This window comes from Talpa occidentalis, unplaced genomic scaffold (genome assembly GCF_014898055.3).
Source record: "Talpa occidentalis isolate TD23 unplaced genomic scaffold, MPIMG_talOcc4v2.1 talOcc4.11, whole genome shotgun sequence".
Lineage (NCBI taxonomy): Eukaryota > Metazoa > Chordata > Mammalia > Eulipotyphla > Talpidae > Talpa > Talpa occidentalis.
In genome coordinates, this window is record NW_023601104.1 from 68,212,234 (window position 1) to 68,235,596 (window position 23,363).

The window sequence follows — 23,363 nt, forward strand, 5'->3', positions numbered from 1 at the left end:
GTCCCACATGGCACGCAGACCTCTCCTGCTGCCCGCTGCTCCCCTCAGCAGTGTATTTCATCGGTCTGCCTGTTCTGTTCCCTGCTCTGGCTCTAATGAATTCTGTCACCCTCCTGCGCTTCTGACTGTACCCAGTGCTTGTATAAACAAATAAATAAAATAGTTGATGTACCTTGATGTACCTTTGCAAAATACAGTATATTGTGATATATGAACAATTGTCTGGCAAAAGCAGGGAAATGTGGGGTGTTTCAAGGAGGATTTAATATTTCTTAAAGAAAGACGACTACTACATAGATTTATCAGAATTCTCTCTTCTCTTCTCTACTGAATTCTCTGTTCAGATTTTAGTTATTATACTGTTATAAAACACATAATCTTGGGCCTCCCCTGGTGGCACAGGCAGTTGAGCGCCGTGCTGTGGAGCTGTCCACAGCCTCTGCAGCACAGGTTTGATCCCGGCCGGCCAGCAAGGGTCCCACATGGTGCGGCAGACCTCTCCTGTCTCGCCTGCTGCTCCCCTCAGCAGTGTATTTCGTCAGTCTGCCTGTTTTGTTCCCCGCTCTGGTGAATTCTCTCACCCTCCTGCGCCTTTGGCCTGTACCCCGGTTCTTGTATAAATAAATAATCTTAAAAATATATATATTAAAAAAAAACCCCACATAATCTTCATTCACTATATATCATCACTAGCAGGAGCTTAAGAAAATAGAATTGTATATATATGATACACATACTTGTAAGTTTTCCTTTTCTTCTACGCCCATAACATTTAAAAGTCAGTTCTGATATGACTGCATCTCAAAGAAAAGTGTGTTTCCATTTTTAACTAACCAGATCCACACATGTTTATCATTATTATTAAAGAACTAGTAAATAATCTCTTTACCTGCTCCCATTTCATCCATTCCCCCACCCCCTACCCCCATCCTCTGCCCACTTATCTGTGTCTTCATAGGGAGTTGTCAGGATAACAGATCTGAAAAGAAACTTAGGGAGCATAATTCAAATTCTCTCACACAAATAAGAAAACTGAGCCCCCTAATGATTTTCCCAATTACGTGCTAGTTGTCTTTGGAGTTTCTCCCTTTCTCTCTCCTTGGCCCTCTCCCTCCACTCACACATTTTCCTTCCCTTTCTCTCTAGACCCAATTTCAAAATGTTGGTACTCAAAGGGTAAGTTTAATAAATGTGGACTTCCTGAAAACTCCAATGGTGCCAGTTAAGTATTACTGTCTGTGTACACCAGTATTCTAATAAGAGAAAGAAGACTGACTCTTTACCGTACTGAACGAGTATCCTGAAAAGTCCCTTAAGCACTGAGAAATGGACATGTCCAGTAAACACTTCTCCCTCATCAGTTCTATTAAAAAAGAGAAAGAGAAAAAGAGAAAAATAAGTACGCACAAAGTTTAGTTTAAAAACATTAAGCAAAATAAGACATGTGCCCCCACCCATGCTGTGGTCATCCACGTGTTTTACTCCTCAGAATCAATCATTTCAGTCATTTTAGCCATTTCTCCTTTTCACTTTCTTAAAAAATGCTTATATGCTGTTTTTTAATGTTGTCATTTTAAGGCATTTTCTACTCCCGAATATAGTAGAGGATATATTAATAGTAAATTTACTCTCAACCCCAGATCCTCCACTCTTACCTGCAGCTCCACATTTTCACCCTCTAACCTCCCCACCAGAGTTAAGTTTTTTTGCTTAAGTAAATGCCAGCTATTTAGGTTACTGTTAACAACATGACTATTATTCACTTATGAGATAGGTGGTGTAGTATGATTATATTTCCTTTCTTATATAATTTTTTTTTGTATTTTCCCAGCATTAAAAATGCCTCACTTTTAAAATTTGCTTAGCTCTCCATCTATATATCATTAATTCATATAAAAATCTATAGCAGGGCTGTACAGCTCTTCTGAATGTTACTAGGCCCCTGGTCAAACTCAGTGGCTAATCTTGCGGTTCTACTCCTCCCCTCCCCTCAGTCCAGCTGCCCGGCTGCCTGGGCACTTTGCATCTCTTTTACCTTGGGCTTCTGGTTTCCCGAACCTCATATTTTCCTTGACTTATTCCCTCTATTTATAGTGAATTCTGTACTAGCTTCCTATGTAAGAGTAAATGAGATATTTTGAAGTCGTATGTATCTAAAAATGTCTCTATTCTATTTTCATAGTTGATAGATAAGAGAAACCACCTAGTATAGTTGCTACTGATTCTTATTTTAAACAGCCTTTAAAAGAATAAAGGGAGCATTTGACAAGCGCAACGTGTGGGTGAGAAGAAATTAGTAGATCGGGTCAACACTAGAGAACAGTTAAAGGTAACGGAGAAAATTGGGAGATTTCACCACTGGCTTGTGATTGATGCCTTGCCTGGTGTTAGAAGACAACAGTGAGAGCTTTACCTGGGCTTCAGGTTAACTACTAAGTGTTTCATACGGACCTGGGAGAACAACACGGAGCTCTTCCAGTTCTTTGTTTCTGCTTGTAAAATTTTCTTCTGCCACTTGAAGGTGTGGAAGACACTCGTCAAGTTGTTCTTCTTTTACTTTGGTACTTTGTACTTCCTTCTCAACTCTTTTCTTTAAAGAGAGTGAAACCAATGGTGATATATGGTTTTGGAGAATTTGTACAAATCTAGAGTCAGTTCTGTTTGTCTTGACCTCCTCCCTCTCTGAGGTACATGGAAAGGCATCTGGCACAAATGAGATACTTTAGTAATCTCTGGGGCTGATTTACAGGCTCTCCCACAATCTACACAGCAAGGTGATTAAATCAGACTGGTTCTCCAAAGAGCCTGTCAGTTCTAGGCCTCTACTGCTAGGACCTTTTTAATGCTGCCCTATACATAGTCCAGAAGCATATTTGTGAAAATGACTACAGAAGAGCCCACCAGCTGACAGTTTCTGTCCATTCTCCTGCCTCTTAATAACAGGACTCTGGAGTTTCAGCTGAGCATGAGGCCACCAGGTCGAGTTATTTCTCAGTTTCCCTTGCGGGTGGGAGCAGCCAATGCTTTACCAGCAAAAGTGGGGTGTGCCACTTCTGGGTCTTGCCCCTGTGACAGGAAGAGGTATGCGCTCCCTCGGCCCTGCCCTCATTCCCTAACTCGGAGAGGATGACCATGGGAGCCCCCATTTGGACCCACAGATGAGAGACCCAAGCTGAGGACAGCAGATCTGGGCCCCTTCCCTTTGGCCTGTACAAGGGAGAGAGAAATAAGTATCCCTCTTGTTGTCATAGCAATCAGAGGATTTCTAGACTAGATACTCACACTCTCAAGAGGGCTGCCCGTTTACTCATAAAAACTTTTATTTACAGTTTCATGTTTATCGGTCTATGCACATAAGTTGAAAGAAGCTCCACGCGCCAGCAGGGCAACACCAGGCCTGCTTCCCGGCAGGAGGAGCCCTCACAGCACAGCACTGCAGGACCAAGTGGCCTCGACGCCACCAAAGTCATAGCTCAGGAGCAAGAGAACAAGACTCACACAGGGCAGTGAAATAGCCCATCTGGCCAAGAAGCCCCATGTTTGGAAGGCATACCTTTCAGGTCCCCACGAGAGGCACCAAATTGCCATTACAACCCTTTGGAATAAATATAGAAAAAACCATACACATGGAACACAAGAACTCCAGAATATTACAGTGCAGACTCAGCAGTAAATTTCTCCAAGTGGAAGTGCTAAGAAACTCAGTTATGCAGTATCCACACGAAGCTCTCTAAAACAGGACAGAGGGGCACAAGGAGATGTGAGGCATCCTTCATTCCTGGATAAGAAACCACCCTCTCAGTTTATGCTCTGAGAGAGGGGCTGGGTGCCAGGTTCTGCCGCCGCTCAGGCGAGTTGTTGGTATCTCCCTGCTCAGCTTGTTGCAACGGGCAGCCGGGCAGGCTCACAGCTTCTCCAGCTCCATCAAATCCCCCCTCAGCGTCTCATTCCCCAACCCTGTGCAAACCAAGCTCAGTGATAAAGCCTCTGGCTTCTGCTGCAATTCCTGGGAGTCTAGGACAGAAGAGAGACCCAGGCCCATGAGTTCCAGCTCATTCTGCGAGTTCCAGTTTGCCTTTGCTTTCCTTCACTTCCAGTTCATCTTTCCTTCTCCAACCTTTTCCTGCTGCCTCCAGGTTCAGCTCCAGATATAAAGTTGACAGTCTTGTTAGGGCTGCGTAACCAGCTCACGCAACAGAAGGTCAAATCCTCCAGCAGCAACCCTGCTTCCTAGAGGCACTGCTCCTGACAGCCTGCCTGCAGCAGGGCTGGGGAGGCCCGCCACGCGGCGCTACGTGTCCGAGCTGGGTAGGCTGTGGAAGCCCGGGGCATCTCCAGCTGGAGAATTTCAGGTGAGTCCCCCAGTATCTGAGCCAGGTCTACACAACACAGAACTGATTGACGGCAACACCTCTCAAGACCTGGAAATTCATCTGAACCAGGGATCCAGGGCTGTTTTCCATGGAGAGATCAGAGAGGTCAGGGACCCGAGTGGCACTGGGATTCCTATTAACCCTAATGATTTTGCCTTTCTTCCCTGTGACGTTGGGCTCTGTTGGTCTACAGATCCTATTAATGGCTGCAAGAAGGATTCCACCACGGGTGCAACAATGAATGATCCCATCAACCAAAATCTGCGGTTGTGTCCTCTTCGTTTGGGATTCCTCATGTCACTGAGCTAAAGGCAGAAATTGAATTCACTGTGCTGGGGGTTGTTACAGGGCAGGGTGAAGGTACTGTGATGCTTATAGGGGGGATGGCATTGTTGCTTAATAACAACCGGTCAGAGGCTGCCATCCGCCATGCCTTTGTGCAAATAAGACACAGGTGCACACAGGGCCCCTGCAGGGGGCACACAGCCTGGCAGGCTTTGGCAGGGTGTCCACAGTAATCATTTCATCTGCACAGTCTTATGCTTCTAATTATCACAGCTAACTGCACTGTATAATCTTGAATAGATGCTAAGTACTGTCCTTATTATATTCTTACCCCTCAGGTAATTGTCCTCATGGTTTCACCTCTGGGTGTGAGGGTGAACTCTGATAGCTCCATCTCAAAAAATATCTGTGATGTGACCAGTTCTTGCCACCTCCTCACTTATTGTTTTGGTTCAGGCTACTTGAATTATTTGACGTATTGCTCTTGCTTGAATTATTCGATATTACTGGTCTTGTGTCCGCTGCTGAGTCCCTACATGCTACTTAAAGCAGCTTGACAGATCCTATTCAAATCAGATGATTTCAGCCCTCTGCTTAGCCTCTGGGATGGCTTCCCAGTCCAGGGGGAGCAGATGAAAAGCACTCACGGTGGCCCACAAAAGTGTGGCAGACCTGGGGATGCCCCTGTGGGTCCCCGCCAGGAGGCGTGGGCTACCTGCGGGAAGGAGTGTGATTACTGGACAGCTTTCAGGGGTTGGCTCCCTCAGAGGCCCCTTGCCGCTGTCAGGTCCTTCAAGGGGCGGCCCTCTGCCCACAGACTGTGCAAAGAGGTCATGCAAGGGTGTTGCCCTGTCTGCCCCAGGTGTGACTCTTCTAATGGACAATTCTTGCTCCAGAGTCCCTAGAGAGTGTTTCAGTTTACAGAGGCAGCCTGAGGCTTCCTCTGCCCTCCTTCCACAGGTAATCCTTCCTCAGAGGCCTCCGCACACCTAATGCCATCTCAGCATCTACTTCCGGAAGATGAGACCCAAGCACCTCCTGCCCTCCCCCCACCTCTGCTTGCTCCAGCTACTGTCCCTGTGGCGGCTGCATCTCTGGGAAGGGGGGCAACATTGACCGGGTGCCATTTTCCCCACCCCGCTAGACCCAGCGGGTTATGGGACAGATTTCCTGAACGGCAGTGGGAAGGAGTGAGGTGAACGTATAAATGGAAGCGGAATGAAGGAGAAGGAGCAGACACATGGAAGGAGATGCGGCGAGGACAAACATGTAGATGCAAGTGGGAGAGGTGCTTGTTTATCTTTTGGCCTGATATTATGGCCACAGATACCAAGTTATGGGCAGAGCGTTGCTGGCAGGGTGTGTGTTGGGGGTCGAAGGGGAGTGGGCTTGGACCAGGGTAAGACCCTAAACTTGGAAATGTAAAGATTCCTACTCCCTTGCTAGAGCAAGGGATGACTGCTTTCGAAAAAAGTCCCTTTCGGTGTAGTGGGGCCTCTTTTTCCTCTTTAGACAGAATCAAGTTTAGGGGAACTTTGACCACAACCCTTTTATTCTCAGCTCCTCTGCCAAAGAGGTCTCCAAGGAACATGCCCGTGCCTTTCCAGCAACACCATCACCTTGAACAGGTATGTTTTTCACTGTGTTTCCAGAGACTTGTCAGCTGTGAACCCCCTGGGTACTCAGTGCCTTTTCTCATCACCTCCCCCACTCTTCATGCCTGTGCCATCCTAAGTCTGCTCTTGGCTCTTTCAAGTCAGTAACGCTCTCTTTTTAAGGGGGGCTTTCTGGGGTTGGTCTCACTGGGTTACCCTCCCTAGCACTCCCATGATAACTCTGACGCTTCTCACACCCATCTGCCCATTTCCATGGATTTCGACAGCACTTACACACAACATGGACTGTGTGATTTTTTTAACTGACAATTCTTAATTGCTCTATTTCTTTTTCAGAAGAAGAAAGGTTCAGAATTAAATTGTAGCCTTGTTATTTCACATTCAACTGATTAGAATAGCATGTATTATGTCCCCTCCCACATACAGCCACCTAAAGTTATTCTTAGATGTAAAATAGATGTTACCTGATACTTGCTCAACTCGCGCATTAACTCTTTTTCTTTGAAAACAGATTGCTCCTCCTCTTGTTTTAATTTTGCTGTAAGGGCTTCAATCTCTGCCAAAAAATCATTGATATGTTTTTCTCTAAAACTGACCTAATTAGAGCAAAATGAGAATTTGTGATTTCTCTTATAGCAGTCAGCTTTACATATATTTTCAAACACCCAGCTAAATTAATTCCTCTTAGCTCCGACTTCAGGTTATATTACTGCTAAATAACCCATGAGACTTTTTCAACTCTCTTAGAGATTAATTTCTTCTTCAAGCAATATTTACAAATGAAATGAAGAATGGGAACAGTGGGGGTGAAGGGTAGCCAGAGGATATATAATGAAGCCAAATAAATGATATTTGTTTTCTTGTTTGTTTTAAAGGTTTATTTGTTTATACAAGAACTGGGGTATAGGCCAGATGCATGGGGTGGGGGTTGAAAGGATTCACCAGAGACAGAGTGGGGAACAGAACAGTCAGACTGATGAAATACACTGCTGAGGGGAGCAGTGGGCGCGACAGGAGAGGTCTGCTGTGCCATGTGGGACCCTCCCGGCCGGCCAGGATCAAACCGGTGCTGCAGAGGCTGCAGACAGCTTCACAGCGCGGCACTCAACCACCTGCGCTACCAGGGGAGGCCCAAAATAAGTGATATTTGGTCTATCCACATAGGTATGGTTATAGAAATGGTCTGTACAGTTTCTTTAAAAACTGACCTCAAATAAGTTCCAGGTTACATGCTACGAAAGCATATTCTAAAGGGAACAGTAATGTTGTTAATACACAACAAATGGATACATTTCTTATGAAAATTAAATAGGGCCTCTCTGGTGGTTCAAGGGTTAAAGTCTCAGTGCTATCAAGCTATTGCCAGCCACTGCTGCATGAATTCGATCTCCCACCAGGGAGCTAGCCCACATACAGACCTCTCCTGTTTCACCTGCTACTCCCCTCAGCAATGTACTACAGTCAATCTACCTGTTCTGTTCCCCATACTGTCTCTGGTGAGTCCTCTCACCTCCCACACCTCTGGACTACACTCCAGTTCTTTTAGGCATAAATAAATAAAAATAAATCTTAAAAAAAAGAAAATTAAATAACTCACTCTAAATCCTCTACCAACATGAAGTAGGTAGAAAGAAAAATACCTTTAATTAAATATTACTTTTATTATATTGCAGAAGTACTCATCTGCAATCTAAAGAATACTAAATCCCTGTGTTCCCTTACCTGTTGTAATAAATCAGCTTGTCTTTGTTCTGCAAAATGAATTTTTTTTATAACATCTTGTAATGCATTCTGTTGGGCTATTAACCAACGTTCATGTCGTTTTCGGATAGTAGCTATTTTCCACTGAGTCAAAATACTAGCAATTAAAACAAAAAGATTACTATTAAATGGACGTAATGGCTTACCTAAAAGATGAGGAAATTTTAAAGAAAATGTGTTCCACTATGATCATACAAAACTTTGTGTGCTATTGGTGATGCTGACTATGCATATTAACCAAAAAAAAAAAAATTGGAAAAATAGTGCCTCAAAACACTCTCTATAAGTGGCTTCAGAGTAAGACACAGTGTCTGTATGCTCAGTGGGACAGAAGCTCAGCCATATTAGGCAACTCGCCTCCTCTAGGTTAAGGGGAGAAATGGCTTAGGGGCAAGAAAAAGAAGAGGCCCAGGCAGAAACACATGGAATTACCTAAACTACCCAAAGTGCCAATAAGAGATTTCAAACGTCTGGGTTGTCAAGTTTTTCTGTCACCACAACATTCAAAAGTCTACTTAATCAGAGAAGAGTAAATAGTGCAATTGGAATCTGTGACATGAATAATATTAGCAACAATGACAAAAGCCCCAACAATAAAATACAACTTAGTTTCCACAAGTGCTGGACATTGATCTAAATATGCTATGTATTTATGATTCACCTTAAAAGTAGTAGATGCCCTGATCACAAAAATCTACAAAGAGCTGATGAGACTCAACAAAAACAAAGAAAATAATCTAGTAAAAAAATGGGCAGAAGAGCTAAAAAGAAACTTTTCTGAAGAGGAAATACAAACGGCCACCAGGCATATGAAAAAATGTTCAACGTCACTTGCAATCAGGGAAATGCAAATCAAAACTACAATGAGATACCATCTTACACCAGTGAGAATGGCACATATTAAAAAAACTAGCAACAACAAATGTTGGCGAGGTTGTGGAGAAAAAGGAACTCTCCTGCACTGCTGGTGGGAGTGCAAACTGGTCCAACCACTATGGAGAGCTGTGTGGAGAGTCCTCAACCTACTAAAGATAGAGCTTCCATATGATCCAGCAATTCCACTCCTAGGTATTTACCCAAAGGACACAGAAACATTAATTCAAAAGAGCACCTGCACCCTATGTTTATAACAGCACAATTTACAATAGCTAAGCTTTGGAAACAACCCAAATGCCCAAAAATAGATGACTGGATCAAGAAGATGTGGTACATATACACCATGGAATATTACTCAGCATTCAAAAAAGATAAACACATGCAATTTGCAGCAACATGGATGGCGCTGGAAGGGATCATGCTCAGTGAAATAAGCCAAAAAGAAAAAGAAAAATACTGGATGGTCTCACTCATAGCAGGAATCTAGAAAACCTAAATAAGGAACCAGGAAAAAGAATAACTATAAGAAAGGAAAAAAATAAAAATCAACAAACAACTATGAACCAGAGACACACTTTGGGGGGGGACGGGGAAAGGAGGTATTGGGGTCAAAATCAGGGGGTTGCAATTGTATGGGGAATATAAAATTAAAAAAAAAAGTATTTACAAAAAAAAAAAGTAGTAGATGCCACTTTCATTCCCCACTTACAGAGATGGAAGGTAAGTGAAAAAACAAACCTTAGTCATTGCGTTAGTAAAAGGCAGAGCGACCAGACTAGTCCATGTCCACATGGAAGTCTGGATGAGCAAGAGTCACTACACAAATCTCAGCAATGTTACCCTTGGTGATTTCACTTGACTGAGATGGGAAACTCTGGTTCTGTTCAATGCCAGAAAAAAAAAAAAATCTAACAAACACAGATAGAGCCAGAAGATTTCACACAATTTAATTTAGGAAAATTGTTTCCTTGCACTCCACTAACCAACAACTACTCTGGTTTTCTTCCAACTTAGGGACATTGCTCAGTAAGATGACACATACTACTCATAATACAAATGAACTTGTTTTCCTTACCATCTCTGATATTCTCTTTGCATGTTATCACTCAGGATTCTTACTTGCTTTCGATATAGTTCCTGTGTCGCTCTGAAAACAAGAAAAAGATATTGGATTTTGCCTTTGTGGGTGTTGTTAGAATACATAAAATTCTACCATCTAATTGGGAGACAAAATAAGTCTTGTCACGCCAACTAAAAACATTAGTTACAGTCCAAAAGGAAACAACTACAATTTTGTGCAACTAAAATTAATTTTCAAGTGTTGAGATGAATACCAAAGGATAGGGAAGAACAGGTTCTGGGAAAGTAGTTGAAGAAGGGTTATAGGAGGTTAATGTGTAACAGAGGGAGGAAGATGGTTTGCTAGACTGGAGGTGCAATCTCACCCAGGAAAAGGCGTCATCACTGGCAGAGACAAAAGGGGAAGCTAATCAGGAGTCCCGTGACCTAGGCAGACTCGCTGTGTGCAGAGGGCATGAGCGGGAGTGCACAGGAATGGCACGGCTGAGTGAAAGTCAACAAAAGGGTGAGGAACTTTGGACTCCAGATTAAGGTCTGATTTGATACAGTGTATATTCAGAAAGTCACATAGATTCTTGGACTGAGGGGAAAGAACTGATTAAAAAAGGAAGACTTTCGGGCCTCCCCTGTGGCGCAGAGGTTGAGTGCTGGTCTACGAAGCTGCCCACAGCCTCTGCAGCGCCAGTTTGATCCCCGGACACTGGGCAAGCTTCCCACATGGCGCGCAGACCTCTCCTGCCGCACCTGCTGCTCCCCTCAGCAGTGTACTTCATCAGTCTGCCTGTTCTGCTCTCTGTTCTGGCTCTGGTGAATTCTCTCACCCTCCCGTGCTTCTGACTGTACCCAGTGCTTGTATAAATAAATAAATAAATCTTTAAAAAAAAAAAAGAATATGCCTCTGTCTTCTACTAATAAAGTGTTTAAAAAAGAAAAAGGAAGACTTTGTTGTGGTAGAATGGATGGAAATATGAAGACTAATATAGGTATTAGAAGTCATTAATTTTACTCCATTTTTTTCCCTAAAAAGGGCTTCATGGACAAAAATTGAAGGTCACATTAAAATATGACTTTACATCTTTTGAAAGATGGAAATATTCATAAATAAGCCCAAATATTTAATATTATTAAATAAACTAGAAAGACAACTGTAATCATGCTTCTTCCTTTATTTGAAATCAGAAACTTTCAATTTCCTATCTAAATAGATCTAATTATCTCCCCTGGAATTATACGGTTCTTCACAGTTTGCCCCAGACTTACCAATTTTAATTATTTACATATTTAATTTTATCCTCAAAGGAGTCAAACTAATTTAAAAATAAAATATTACAATAATATAAAAATCGTAAATGAATACGAATACTGGACCACAAATTTGGCCCTGAACTTTCTAGCAACCAGAGTAATGATGATACAACTAGTTACAAATTTATATTATTCATGGAGAAAATGTAACACTACCAATCTCAAAACCATTTTCCTGCTCATTCATAGAGAATGAGAATGTACACTTCCTACAGTGTTTACATTTCTGGTAGTTTGTACCAAATTTTATCACTACCCATTTGAGTTTTATAAGTTTGCCTCTTCTTTGTCCTATATTTAAGTGATAGGAAAGTTACATTTGGGAGAATGATAAAGACAAATATAGTAAACTAGAAATATTTGGAGGAGTTGGTGAAGAGTATATGGGAATGCTCTGTACTAATTATTACATTTCATTGTTGAGTCTAAAGCTATATTTTCCCAGTTTTATTGGGATACAATTGACATATAACATTGTGTAAATTACTCAGATATTATTTTAAGTGAAAAATCCGGTTCTAGAATAGCACAGTCTAATTTTTGGACACACACATATATAAGTATATATCTACTTGAAGGTAGAAAGAGCAAACTGAACATTGATAACTTTGTGGAGCGATTAGAGTAAGTCTTACTCTGTAAGTTACACATTTCTATACCAGAATTTAAAAATCAGGTATAGCCTTTACTTTTTTTTTTTTTTTTTAATAGAGGCATGTTTATTTATTTATTTATTTTATTTGTTTGTTTTGTTTATACATGCCCTGGGTACAGTCAGAAGCGCGGGAGGGTGAGAGAATTCACCAGAGCCAGAGCGGGGAGCAGAGCAGGCAGAAGGACCGAAGTACACTGCTGAGGGGAGCAGCGGGCGGCAGGAGAGGTCTGCGCGCCATGTGGGACCCTCCTCTGGTGGCCAGGGAGCAGCCGGGGATCGAACCGGCGCCGCAGAGGATGCGGGCAGCTTCGCAACCCAGCGCTCAACCGCTGCGCCACCGGGGAGGCCCAGGTATAGCCTTTACTTTGTTAATCAGAAAAATGAAAATGATTTGAATGGCAGAAATGAATATCATAATGGGTCACTGTTGTGATGTCATCCAGGAACATTCTTGTCAATTACCCCTAACTGACCAATTTTTGTGACCACTATTTTATATTAGAACTTAGCGCTTGTCTGTGATTTCAATGAAAGATTCAATTATAATGACTTTTTCAGACTGCAAGACAGAGTTCATTATAAAACTCATTTTCTAGAATACATTAGAAATTAACTTAGATTTGGGCCTCCCTGGTGGTGCAGCAGTTGAGCGCTGGGTTGCGAAGCTGCCCGCGGCCTCTGCGGCGCCGGTTCGATCCCCGGCTGCTCCCTGGCCACCAGAGGAGGGTCCCACATGGCGCGCAGACCTCTCCTGCTGCCCGCTGCTCCCCTCAGCAGTGTACTTCGGTCCTTCTGCCTGCTCTGCTTCCCGCTCTGGCTCTGGTGAATTCTCTCACCCTCCCACGCTTCTGACTGTACCCAGTGCATGTATAAACAAAACAAACAAACAAATAAATAAATAAATAAAAACATGCCTCTATAAAAAAAAAAGAAATTAGCTTAGATTTATTTTATCACTAAACAATGAATGCAGAGAAGAATGAAGATTCAAAATTCTGAAGATAACAAACATACCTAAGAAGGTCTTTCAGTGTGATGAGTCCTTCTTCCATATTTTTGATGTCCATTTTTCTTTTTAATAGAAATTTTTCTTTCTCAGTTATGAAATCCAGTTGTTTCTTATTTCTACCATGAAAAAACAGAACTATCATATGTTGAGATTCAAATAATTGCATGAGAAAATATGCTATCACACACAAGAATTTAAAAAGTAGTTTGGAAAGTTCAGTTTATGAATGATTTACCAAATAAAATAGTAAAAATTAAAAACAAAGTCTTTTTGCTGGTAGTGGCTAAATCTAAACAGGAAAATTTCCAAGCTATGGGAAGAACCTAACTGTAAAAGTAACCATAAGACAAAAAACAATTTCATAGTACCCCAGCCTTCTGTGTGGCTGAGTTTCTCCTAATGCATTGGTCAATTCTATCAAGTTCTTCTGTGGCAAGTGGAGTCTCATGGAGTTTGATGACTGTTCCCTGCAGTGTGACCTTGAAAAGAAACTTCACTGGTGGAGGTGGTTTACTTTCACCATCCATAAAATGAGTGTCACAACGCCTCTCTCCCAGAGACAAGGATTAAATAAGAAGTATCAAGACAGTGTCAGGCACCCGTGAGGCATTTTATAAAAAGTGGTTATTTTTTCTCTCCAGCTTGCAGAGAGAAAAATGGGAAGTGCAAGGTTTTGTTTGTTTCCAGAGTTGATAGGGAAAATGACTGTGAGAGAAAGTACTTTATCTAAGTTATCTTGTCTTCTTCAAAACCGCTGTGAGCTGAAGTGTGTCCCCCTATACTTTGAAATCTTAACCCCCAATGATGTGCCTTTGGGGATGGGGTCTTTGGAAGAGAATTAAATTTAGATGAGGTCCCACCCTCATGATGGGATTATAAGAAAGTTTCCAGAAAGCTCTCTCTCTCCTCTTTCCCCCATCTCTCTCTTCCTCCCTTTCTCTCCTATGTGAGGACAAAACGAGAAGGCAGAAGCAAGAAGAGAGCCCTTAGCATCCCTATCTCAGATTCCACTGTGAAAAATAAACTTTGTTAGACCATCTAGTCTGTGGTGTTTTGTTGGCAGGCTCAAGGTGCAGACAAAAGCCAATAATGGTAGTAAATGTCCTAGTGATATAATTATTTGTCACTGGCATATTTTATGATTCAAATGATAACAGCTTTGATCTGAGTAAAGTTTTTGCATGCAGCCTACTATCATTCTCAGTAGGCTGTTCAGTTGAATGAGAGGAAATGATTGCAACAATTCTCTGCAGCCTAAATGCTACAGCAATTCACATAAACTCAGCTTCACCTAAGTGGGCTGGACACTGTAATTTCACTTGCATGTGATTTAACTGTGAATATAGTAATGGATGATTACTTACACAATTTCATATTTGCAAATGTTATTCTATCATACTCATTAAGTTATTGGTGAATGTTCTCTACTACATACTCGGCAATGGACAAGGTCCTCTGTCCTGAATAAGACTGATGACTGTGCTGACCTATTCATAGTCTACTGGGACAAGGGATTTGTGCTCAGTTGATTACAATGCAGTGACTGATGAGAAGGAATGACATCAGAGGGAGGCTTTAGAGATGTGGAAGAGAGGTGAGTTAGGTGTGATTATGCAGAAAGTGGGAAGAGCTGAGAGGCAAGCCAAAGGAAGACTGGAAAGGGTGGAGATGGAAGACTGGAAAAGCATGGAGATGGAGAGGAAGATAGGGTATATTGGGGAATACCTGAGAGGTGGAATGACAAGGTGTAGTGATTAAATGGAGTCTCATTGGTAGCGAGACAGGGATTTACTTGGCTAATTCCCCAGTCTCTGGGTTAGAGGTTTGTGCCAATGACCAGCTCCTTTTCTGAGATTGGGAATATAGGTGCAGAGTCAGTTTCTGATAAATGCAGATCTTGTAATTCTCAACATAGTCTCAGTGGATAAAATCATGTTTTTTTTCTTTCTTACAAGAATCTGATTTAGAAGGAAAAAACATGCATTTGATGCTTATGGATTTGGTCTTAACCCAGATGAAGACAGCATTACCCACTATTATAGAGGTAAACTAGAAGTGTTATTTACTTACAGTTGGACAAAGATTACATAGTTGTTAGTAGATTTTAAAACAAGGATATGCCTAAGCAGAAAGTCACCATTTTGAGAGCATGGACATCACCCCAAAACTATAGCATGCTGCTTCATGGATAGAAACATACTCGTCAGCTAACTTCTGTTTCCACATAAAATCATTTTTCTCATCCTTTAAGACAATCTTATATTGTCTGGTTACAGTGTTTAATTTCTCCTGTAGTTCTTTGTTATTGATACGAACATGTTTCAGTTTTTCAGCTGTCTAGAAAAAATCAACAGATATTCTCACTCAAAACCTCTTTGACTAAATATTATGCTTGCTTCTCATTAAATATTTCTATTTTAGGACAAAAATAGTATACCCATCAATGTTCTGAATGAAGTAAGGTTTTGGGCTTACATGTCTATTGAATTGCTTCAAATGAGGCAAGAAAATTAAGTTTATTATGAATGGTGAATTAAATTCAACTAAACTTAGCTGAATTAAAAAAATTCTTAAATAGAACTAGCAAGATAATGAGGAATTATGTGGCTTAATTCTGTAAGAAAGCAAGAGTCTACAGTGGTAATTCTAGCAAACAAAACTCCTTTTCCTCATAGAACTTTTAACCATAAGGAGTGAACCCTTGGAAAATGAGTTTTGGTTCCCTTACTTGACAAAAGGATCAGAAGCCAACACTCAGAGTTTATCCAGGTGTTGAACCCAATACACCTCTCACCACTTCAGTCTGGAATCCCCAAAACATCACCCTCTGGAGAAGGGTGGATTGGAAGCTCACAAACCATGGTCCAGCTGCTTTCTTTCACCAGGGAACATAAAGGTGGATCAAGGTGGTTCAAGACAGGTAACACCCCCAGGCACCTGACAAGTTAATGAAAACCTGTTCCTGAGGAAGACACCATCATCCTAGACCTTAAGTTATTTCTACAAACATGATTTTTAAGTACAATGTCCAGTGTATATTTTGCTACCAGGAAAATAAGGAAATAAGAGAGCATGAACAAAAACAGGCAGAAGCAGCAGATTACACAAATAGACCTACAAAAAAGAACAGATATTGGAATTAGACATTGAACTATAGAAAGACTATGTTTACTATAATCGAAGAAATACTAGACAAGCTCAAAAAATTATGGCCAGGAATTAAAAGCAGCAAAGAGTGATAACACAGATTTGAAAATTACCAATTGAAAAGAAGAACCAAAATTAGAAACTCAAATAAGACCATTCTGTTTAGAATGAAAAAGGATAGAAAAAGGAGAAAATACAGAATAAAGGATACAATGGAGAGAGAATATCTACCTGTATTAGTACAACTAGTTATATAATATATATACATAAATAATTGGAGTTGCAGAAAGAGAGGAAAGAGAATGGAATGAAATGTAACAAAGGAATTGCCATTAAAAAGGGACATTCCAGGTTCCCTACGGAGCTAGCAACCAGATGAAGATACAGAATACTTGGAGAGAAGATGGAGGAGACTCAGGAGGAGAGAAATGTGGAGCAGAGAGACATGTGAAGGAGGATGCACTTCCTTCTCAACTCTGGACTTGCACTAGGGACTTGGGGGACACGAAAAAGACATATGGAGTCTAGACATGTAGAGACTCTTGTGAGAGACATGGTGAGACACACATGGGCAGACACACATGAGACACACATGACAATGGCAGATGATATCTTGATTTGTACTTTAATTTTGTTCCTATCATCTCAGATTTGCCTGGCCCCGTTTGCCACTTTCTCATGGTTCCCTGCCAGAGAGTGCCTCAGACTTGTGGCAAGCTTCTGGACCTCAGTGGCCCCATTTTGGGCCAACTCTGTTTGGCTGAGCATTTACCCACGAGGGGATGGATAACTTCGGGTGTTTCATTGGGAAACTACATCTTTTCTCTTCTTCCCTCTCTATGCACAAAATTCTATTAAAGCTCTCACTAGGCATATGCTTTGTCTTTATGTGGCAGGGGGCAGAAACCATTTAGAGCATGCCAGTTTGGGGTTCCTGTGGTAACCCTCAGCCTGCCCACTAACATAAGAAATTATTTTTAAAAAATACTAATTTGGGGGCCTCCTGGTGGTGCAAGGGATGAAGCACCACACTACGAAGCAATCTGCAGCCTCTGCAGCACAAGTTCATTCCCTAGCCGGCCAGGGAGCAACCCACATGGTGCAGCAGACCTCTCCTGTCTCCCCGCTGCTCCCTTCAGCAATGTACCTTGGTAGATCTGCCTGTTCTGTTCCCCACTCTGTCTCTGGTGAATCCTCTCACCCCCCTGAATCTCTGGCCTGTACCCCAGCTCTTGTATGCATAAATGAATAAATCTTAAAAAAAAAAACACTACTAATTAAGGCAGTATGGTTTTAATATGAGGAAAGACAAATAGTCCAAATGAACACAATAGTCTACAGATAAACACACATATTTATGACGCATTTAAAATCCACACTTGATTTATAACAAAAGTGCTCCGCAGTATGGAGGAAAACACTGTCTTTTCTTTAAACTGGCATTAGTTAATTGGGCAGTCTTATAGAAAAATACACATACAGAGAGATTGTAAATGGCTTGTAATCCTAAATGTGAATGGTCAAACAATAAAGCTTCTAGAAGATCATATAGGAGACAATCCTGATGATGTAAGATGCAAAAAAGCATTGGCCAAAAAGGAAAAGCCTGATATACTGGACTTCATTAAAATTAACAAATTATATTAATGGAAAGATAGATAAGTACATGATGACTACACATTTCCAGTATATTACTATCCCATATATGTACAATGTTTGCAACAAAAAAGTTAAAGTACAATAAAATGTTGTTATCAGTCAACTTGCCTCATATTACTCATGAATATTAAGAATGAATGTCGGGCCTCCCCGGTGGCGCAGCGGTTGAGCGCTGGGTTGCAAAGCTGCCCGTGGCCTCTGCGATGCCGGTTCGATCCCCGGCTGCTCCCCGGCCACCAGAGGAGGGTCCCACATGGCGCGCAGACCTCTCCTGCCGCCCGCTGCTCCCCTCAGCAGTGTACTTTGGTCCTTCTGCCTGCTCTGCTCCCTGCTCTGGCTCTGGTGAATTCTCTCACCCTCCCGCGCTTCTGACTGTACCCAGTGCATGTATAAACAAAACAAACAAATAAATAAATAAATAAGTAAAAACATGCCTCTATAAAAAAAATAAATAAATAAAAAAGTAGATGAGCTTTTAAAAAAAAAAAAAAAGAATGAATGTCAATTTTTAGCCCAATGGAAATAATAGATGGGTTAGAACCCTGTTCTCTTTTTTTTATTTATTTATGCATACAAGAACTGGGGTACAAGCCAGAGGTGTGGGGGGTGAGAAGATCCACCAGAGACAGAGTGGGGAACAGAACAGGCAGATTGACTGAAACACACTGCTGAGGGGAGCAGCGGGAGAGTCAGGAGAGGTCTGCTGTGCCATGTGGGTAGCTCCCTGACCCAGGATCAAACTCGTGCTGCAGTGCCTGCGGTTAGCTTCATAGGTTGCTTCTTAATCCCTTGCACAACCAGGGAGGCCCAGAACCCTGTTCCCTTTGATGTAGTCACTTGCACTTGTGGAGGCTGGCTGAGGGCTATGCATTAAAGGGAAACCTCTTTGCATTTGACCCTTTGACCAAATGAGTCCACTAGTTTGGGGTCCTGGACTGTTCAGGCAGTCTGAGAGCTGGAAGCCGTGAGAAGAGCTGAAACCTGCCCAACAGCTCCTACAATAAATAAAGGGAAAAGCAAAAAATCCCTTGTCCCAATAACAAAAGGCAACTTCAAAAACCAACCAACAAACCTTGTTTCGTTTCTGTCCCGCAGTATCCTTGCAACCAAAAGCAGCAGACAGGTCCAGCCTGAAGGGCAAGCCATCTTTACACTGATTGCTCACTCAAAATTGGAAAGAATTAAATTGGTATAACTCATTCATCTGAGAAATGCTTTGATGTTCCTGCCTGGGACATGGTGACAGGCTTTTGAGAAAGGGTTGTGAAGCCATGATTTGTTACAGAGGGACAAAAATTTGAATATGGGTGACATAGTCTAGGCGAAAGAAACTGTGAGCCAGTAGGGTGAGTTACTCCAAGTCCTGTTTCAGCAGGTGGATCAAATCATGGACGGGTGAGCTCTGTACAAATAATTTGGCCGACCACACTGACAATTAGGCACCATGCTAGACAAAGCATTAGATCCTGAATAAAGATTATCTCACAGTTTCCCAGTGGGAGAAGGTTAAGAGCCCACAGGCTCAGTTGGAATTTAATCTGTCGCTGCACACCAGGGCATAGCCCAACTCAGAATGAGCTATGACGCTGCTGTGCTCCTCCTCCCCACCTTCTGGACCTACCCTTTAAATATCTCCCCCTAACTCCCTTCGGAGCCAGGCTAGTTTTCCTTTCCGGCATTGGTTCCCTCCAATAAAGCCTTTCCTGGCTCAACTACACTAGCACTCTAGTGACTTCTCTCCCTAGAGGGCAACAGACCCAAACTTTGCAGGTCAGGGCCTGTAACATGGATGGTAGTGTACCGAGAGGATGGATGAGGAACTTGGAGAGAAAGAAGGAGAACAAGATGGCTTTGTACTCTGCAGTGGGATTCTTCCCTGTGCCCACTCAAAATTCACAACAGATCAGGAAATGCTTATGGTGAATAAATTTCTATTAGGAACTATGAAAGGGATGAATTTTAAAGCCTGGTTCACTAGGGGACAAACCAGAGATAGAGAAGGTAGGCATATATACCTGCCACTGCAAGTCCTGGTATATGTATGGGACAGTCCGTGTGAGGGGGTTGATGTGGGGGGAGAGTGGCAGAGAGGGGATCCCAAGAACATTTCAACTTCAGTGCAAGGGGCAATGGGAATTTTCAGCTATGTCTGGGATGCATGTGTGTGTGAGTGTGTGTGTGTGTGTGTGTGTGTGTGTGTGTGTGTGTGTGTACAGGGTCATGGTATATGTCCTGTTTTATATTTGTTACTCAATAATATGAATAATATTGATATTTTTTAATCATGGCTGTTTTGTTGGACTTTCATTGTATTTTCCCCCAATTGTTCAACTATTATAATGAAAACTGCACTAAATATCTTGTAGATGAATTTTCCTTTAGACCCATGGGTATGAACTTGTGCTAGGATATTGTGTTTAATCTGAGTTTTTTAAATGATGTCTCCTGGCAGTTAAATAAAATTCAAATATCTCACTGGCAACATTACATGCAATGTAGGTTGCTCTACTTCCCAGGGACCACACATACAGCAGGACAAAGTCCTAATTATTTAAAATAATTAAAATGGTGTTTGCTTCGGCAGCACATATACTAAAATTGGAACGATACAGAGGAGATTAGCATGGCCCCTGCGCAAGGATGACATGCAAATTCATGAAGTGTTCCATATTTTGGGGCACATATTAAAAAAACTAGCAACAACAAATGTTGGCGAGGATGTGGAGAAAAAGGAACTCTCCTGCACTGTTGGTGGGAGTGCAAACTGGTCCAACCACTGTGGAGAGCTGTGTGGAGATTTCTGGACCTACTAAACATAGAGCTTCCATATGATCCAGCAATTCCACTCCTAGGTATTTACCCAAAGGACACAGAAACATCAATTCCAAAGAGCACCCGCACCCCTATGTTTATAGCAGCACTGTTTACAATAGCTAAGCTTTGGAAACAACCCAAATGCCCAAAAATAGATGACTGGATCAAGAAGATGTGGTACATAGACACCATGGAATATTACTCAGCATTCAAAAAAGATCAACACATGCAATTTGCAGCAACATGGATGGCCCTGGAAGGGATCATGCTCAGTGAAATAAGCCAGAAAGAAAAAGAAAAATACCGGATGGTCTCACTCATAGCAGGAATCTAGAAAACTTAAATAAGGGACCAGGAAAAAGAATAACTATAAGAAAGAAAATATCAAAATCAACAAGTAACTATGAACAAGAGACACACTATGGGGGTTTGGGGGGCGGGGAAAGGAGGGCTTGGGGTCAAAATAAGGGGGTTGTAATTGTATGGGGAATATAAAAATAAAATTTAAATTTAAAATAGAAAAATAAAATAATTAAAATGATAAAAGGCATTAGCGATGGATATCCCTAATGTAAAATAACCATATCCACATGAAAAGTTAAAAACATGGTTCATTTTCCCATGCACAACTTCTGTTTGTTCACATATTTAAAGTACTTTAGGAAAGAATAAAATCTTTAAATCATTACTGTGAATGGCCCTGATTATTATCAGTTTATGTATATACATATATATATATATATATATACTTTCAGAAAATTTTCACATTTCTCACAAATATTTAGAATATTAACTAAAAAGAAAATAAATATAATATAAAAGCCATCATTTCTATTTTCCTACCTCTTTTATCTTCTGCAAATATTCTTCTTTTCCAATACTTGATGCAGTTTCCAATTTTTCCTTGCTAGTCACAAAAAAATTACTGTGAACAAAGGAAGCCAAACAGATTCAAGTTAGGACATGTTTTTCAGCAAAGCTACATTTACTTATGACATCAGAAACTTCCAGTCCCAGACCTTCCCGGTAGCGCAGCAGGTTGAGCACCACGCTGTGAAGCTGTCTGCAGCCTCTGCAGCATGGGTTCAATTCCTGGCCAGCCAGGGAGAAACCCACATGGTGCGGCAGACCTCTCTTGCCTCGCCCACTGCTCCCCTCAGCAGTGCCTTCAGTCAGTCTGCCTGTTCTGTTCCCTGCTCTGTCTCTGGTGTTCATAGTTCGAATTGGCCAAGCAAAATCCTCTCACCCTCCCACGCCTCTGACTGTACACCAGTTCTTGTATAAATAAATAAATCTTTAAAAAAAAAGAAACTTCCAGTCCTATCAACCTATGTAACATATTCATTTATATATTCATTAGAATGAACAAAATATTACTCTTGATTCATTCATTCATTCAATCATTCATTCATTTAAGAGGCAATTATTGAACACCCACCTTCTGCAGGTGTTCTAGGTACTAGAGATAGATCACAGGCAGAGTCTCCATCCTCATGGAGATTATACTCTAGTGGTAGAGTCAGAATATAAGAAATGCTTAAGGAAAGATAAAGTATCATATTTACATCTTATCCTCCAGGATTTTAAAAGAGTTCCTCATCTCTTCCACCTTTTCTTCCCAATATTTTATTGATTCCTGGAGTTCTCTTATTTCTAAAGTGTGATCGCTAATAACCTATTGAAAATCCAATAAAAATATGGAATTCAATTATCACCAGATAATTCATGACAGTAGTTCAATTCAATAAATATTCATGCATTATCTATTCAACTTTCAGACGAGATCGGGCGCGTTCAGGGTGGTATGGCCATAGACTCTATTCAACTTTCATATTGGAGATGTCCTTGTCTAAAAAACAAATCTATATTCTTTCTTCGTAAAACAAAGTTTGACAGAAATATCCTGAAATTATCAAATAAAAACAAAATATGGAGGAGAGAACAACCAAAAGTAGCAGTGAGAGTGTGAAAAATATAAAACAACATTCAAGACATGAATTCATCTTGTCAACCATTTAAAAAGCATGAAACAAATCCCATATTTTCATAATGAATGTCAGAATATTATCCCAGGATCGAGAAGTAGTATTATTTTAAAAAGGTAAATAAAAGATCTTTTGCCTTAATTGATAGCTAAAAAGATTTTTTCATTCTTAATATTTGATTGGTGTTTTGGAAATGGAAAAATTAGGTACTATAAAGAAATGTTAGCATGATTTAAAGGAAGGAAAATATACATGCAGAAGATTAAAACTGAAACATTTTTTTCACAGTACAGTTTTGGAATAAAAGAAAAGGGAAGCCAAACTTATCAAAGCCTTGGGTTCACATTTTAGCTTGCAAGAGAGAAGGGAGCTAGAAGAAAGACTGATGAAAATATTTGCTCTTCTCTCAGGCAGAGTCACCATGCACAGATTATTTTTAACACCAGACTGTCCACAACACGACAGGGTCAGAGAAACACCTGCTGAGAGCACAGAGGCCCTTGTTCATGCCAGATGAGATGTGGGGGTGATGGAGTGCTACGACTCCAACAAACTATTTCTTCCTTTAAAACACCCAAACGGGGCCTCCCTGGTGGCACAAGGGGTTAAGCACAGCCCAGTGAAGCTATCCCCAGCCTCTGTAGCATGAGTTTGATCCTCAGCCCATCCCCAGCTGGCCAGGGAACAACCCACATGGCGCAGCAGACCTCTCCTGTCTCGCACCCTGCTCCCCTCAGCAGTGTTTTTCAGTCAGTCTGCCTGTTCTGTACCCCACTCTGTCTGTGGTGAATCCACTCA

The 23,363-nt window shown here is 41.4% G+C and overlaps 1 protein-coding gene and 1 non-coding gene across 2 annotated transcripts in view; one reads left to right on the forward strand and one right to left on the reverse strand.

The window, feature by feature from the left end:
* The window catches only part of CCDC175 (coiled-coil domain containing 175), a 57,409-nt gene that overhangs the window by 19,257 nt on the left and 14,789 nt on the right, over positions 1 to 23,363 (reverse strand). Inside the window, exons 7-15 of the mRNA XM_037503447.2 lie at positions 22,146 to 22,255; positions 21,424 to 21,505; positions 15,161 to 15,297; positions 12,966 to 13,076; positions 9,987 to 10,058; positions 7,997 to 8,132; positions 6,739 to 6,870; positions 2,452 to 2,590; positions 1,284 to 1,363 (exon numbers count right to left, since the gene is read on the reverse strand). Coding sequence (XP_037359344.1) covers positions 1,284 to 1,363; positions 2,452 to 2,590; positions 6,739 to 6,870; positions 7,997 to 8,132; positions 9,987 to 10,058; positions 12,966 to 13,076; positions 15,161 to 15,297; positions 21,424 to 21,505; positions 22,146 to 22,255 — 999 coding nt within the window. The remainder of the gene's footprint in view (positions 1 to 1,283; positions 1,364 to 2,451; positions 2,591 to 6,738; positions 6,871 to 7,996; positions 8,133 to 9,986; positions 10,059 to 12,965; positions 13,077 to 15,160; positions 15,298 to 21,423; positions 21,506 to 22,145; positions 22,256 to 23,363) is intronic.
* LOC119239581 (U6 spliceosomal RNA) lies at positions 20,335 to 20,441 on the forward strand. The gene has a single exon (XR_005123867.1). It is a non-coding gene; the product is annotated as a U6 spliceosomal RNA (small nuclear RNA).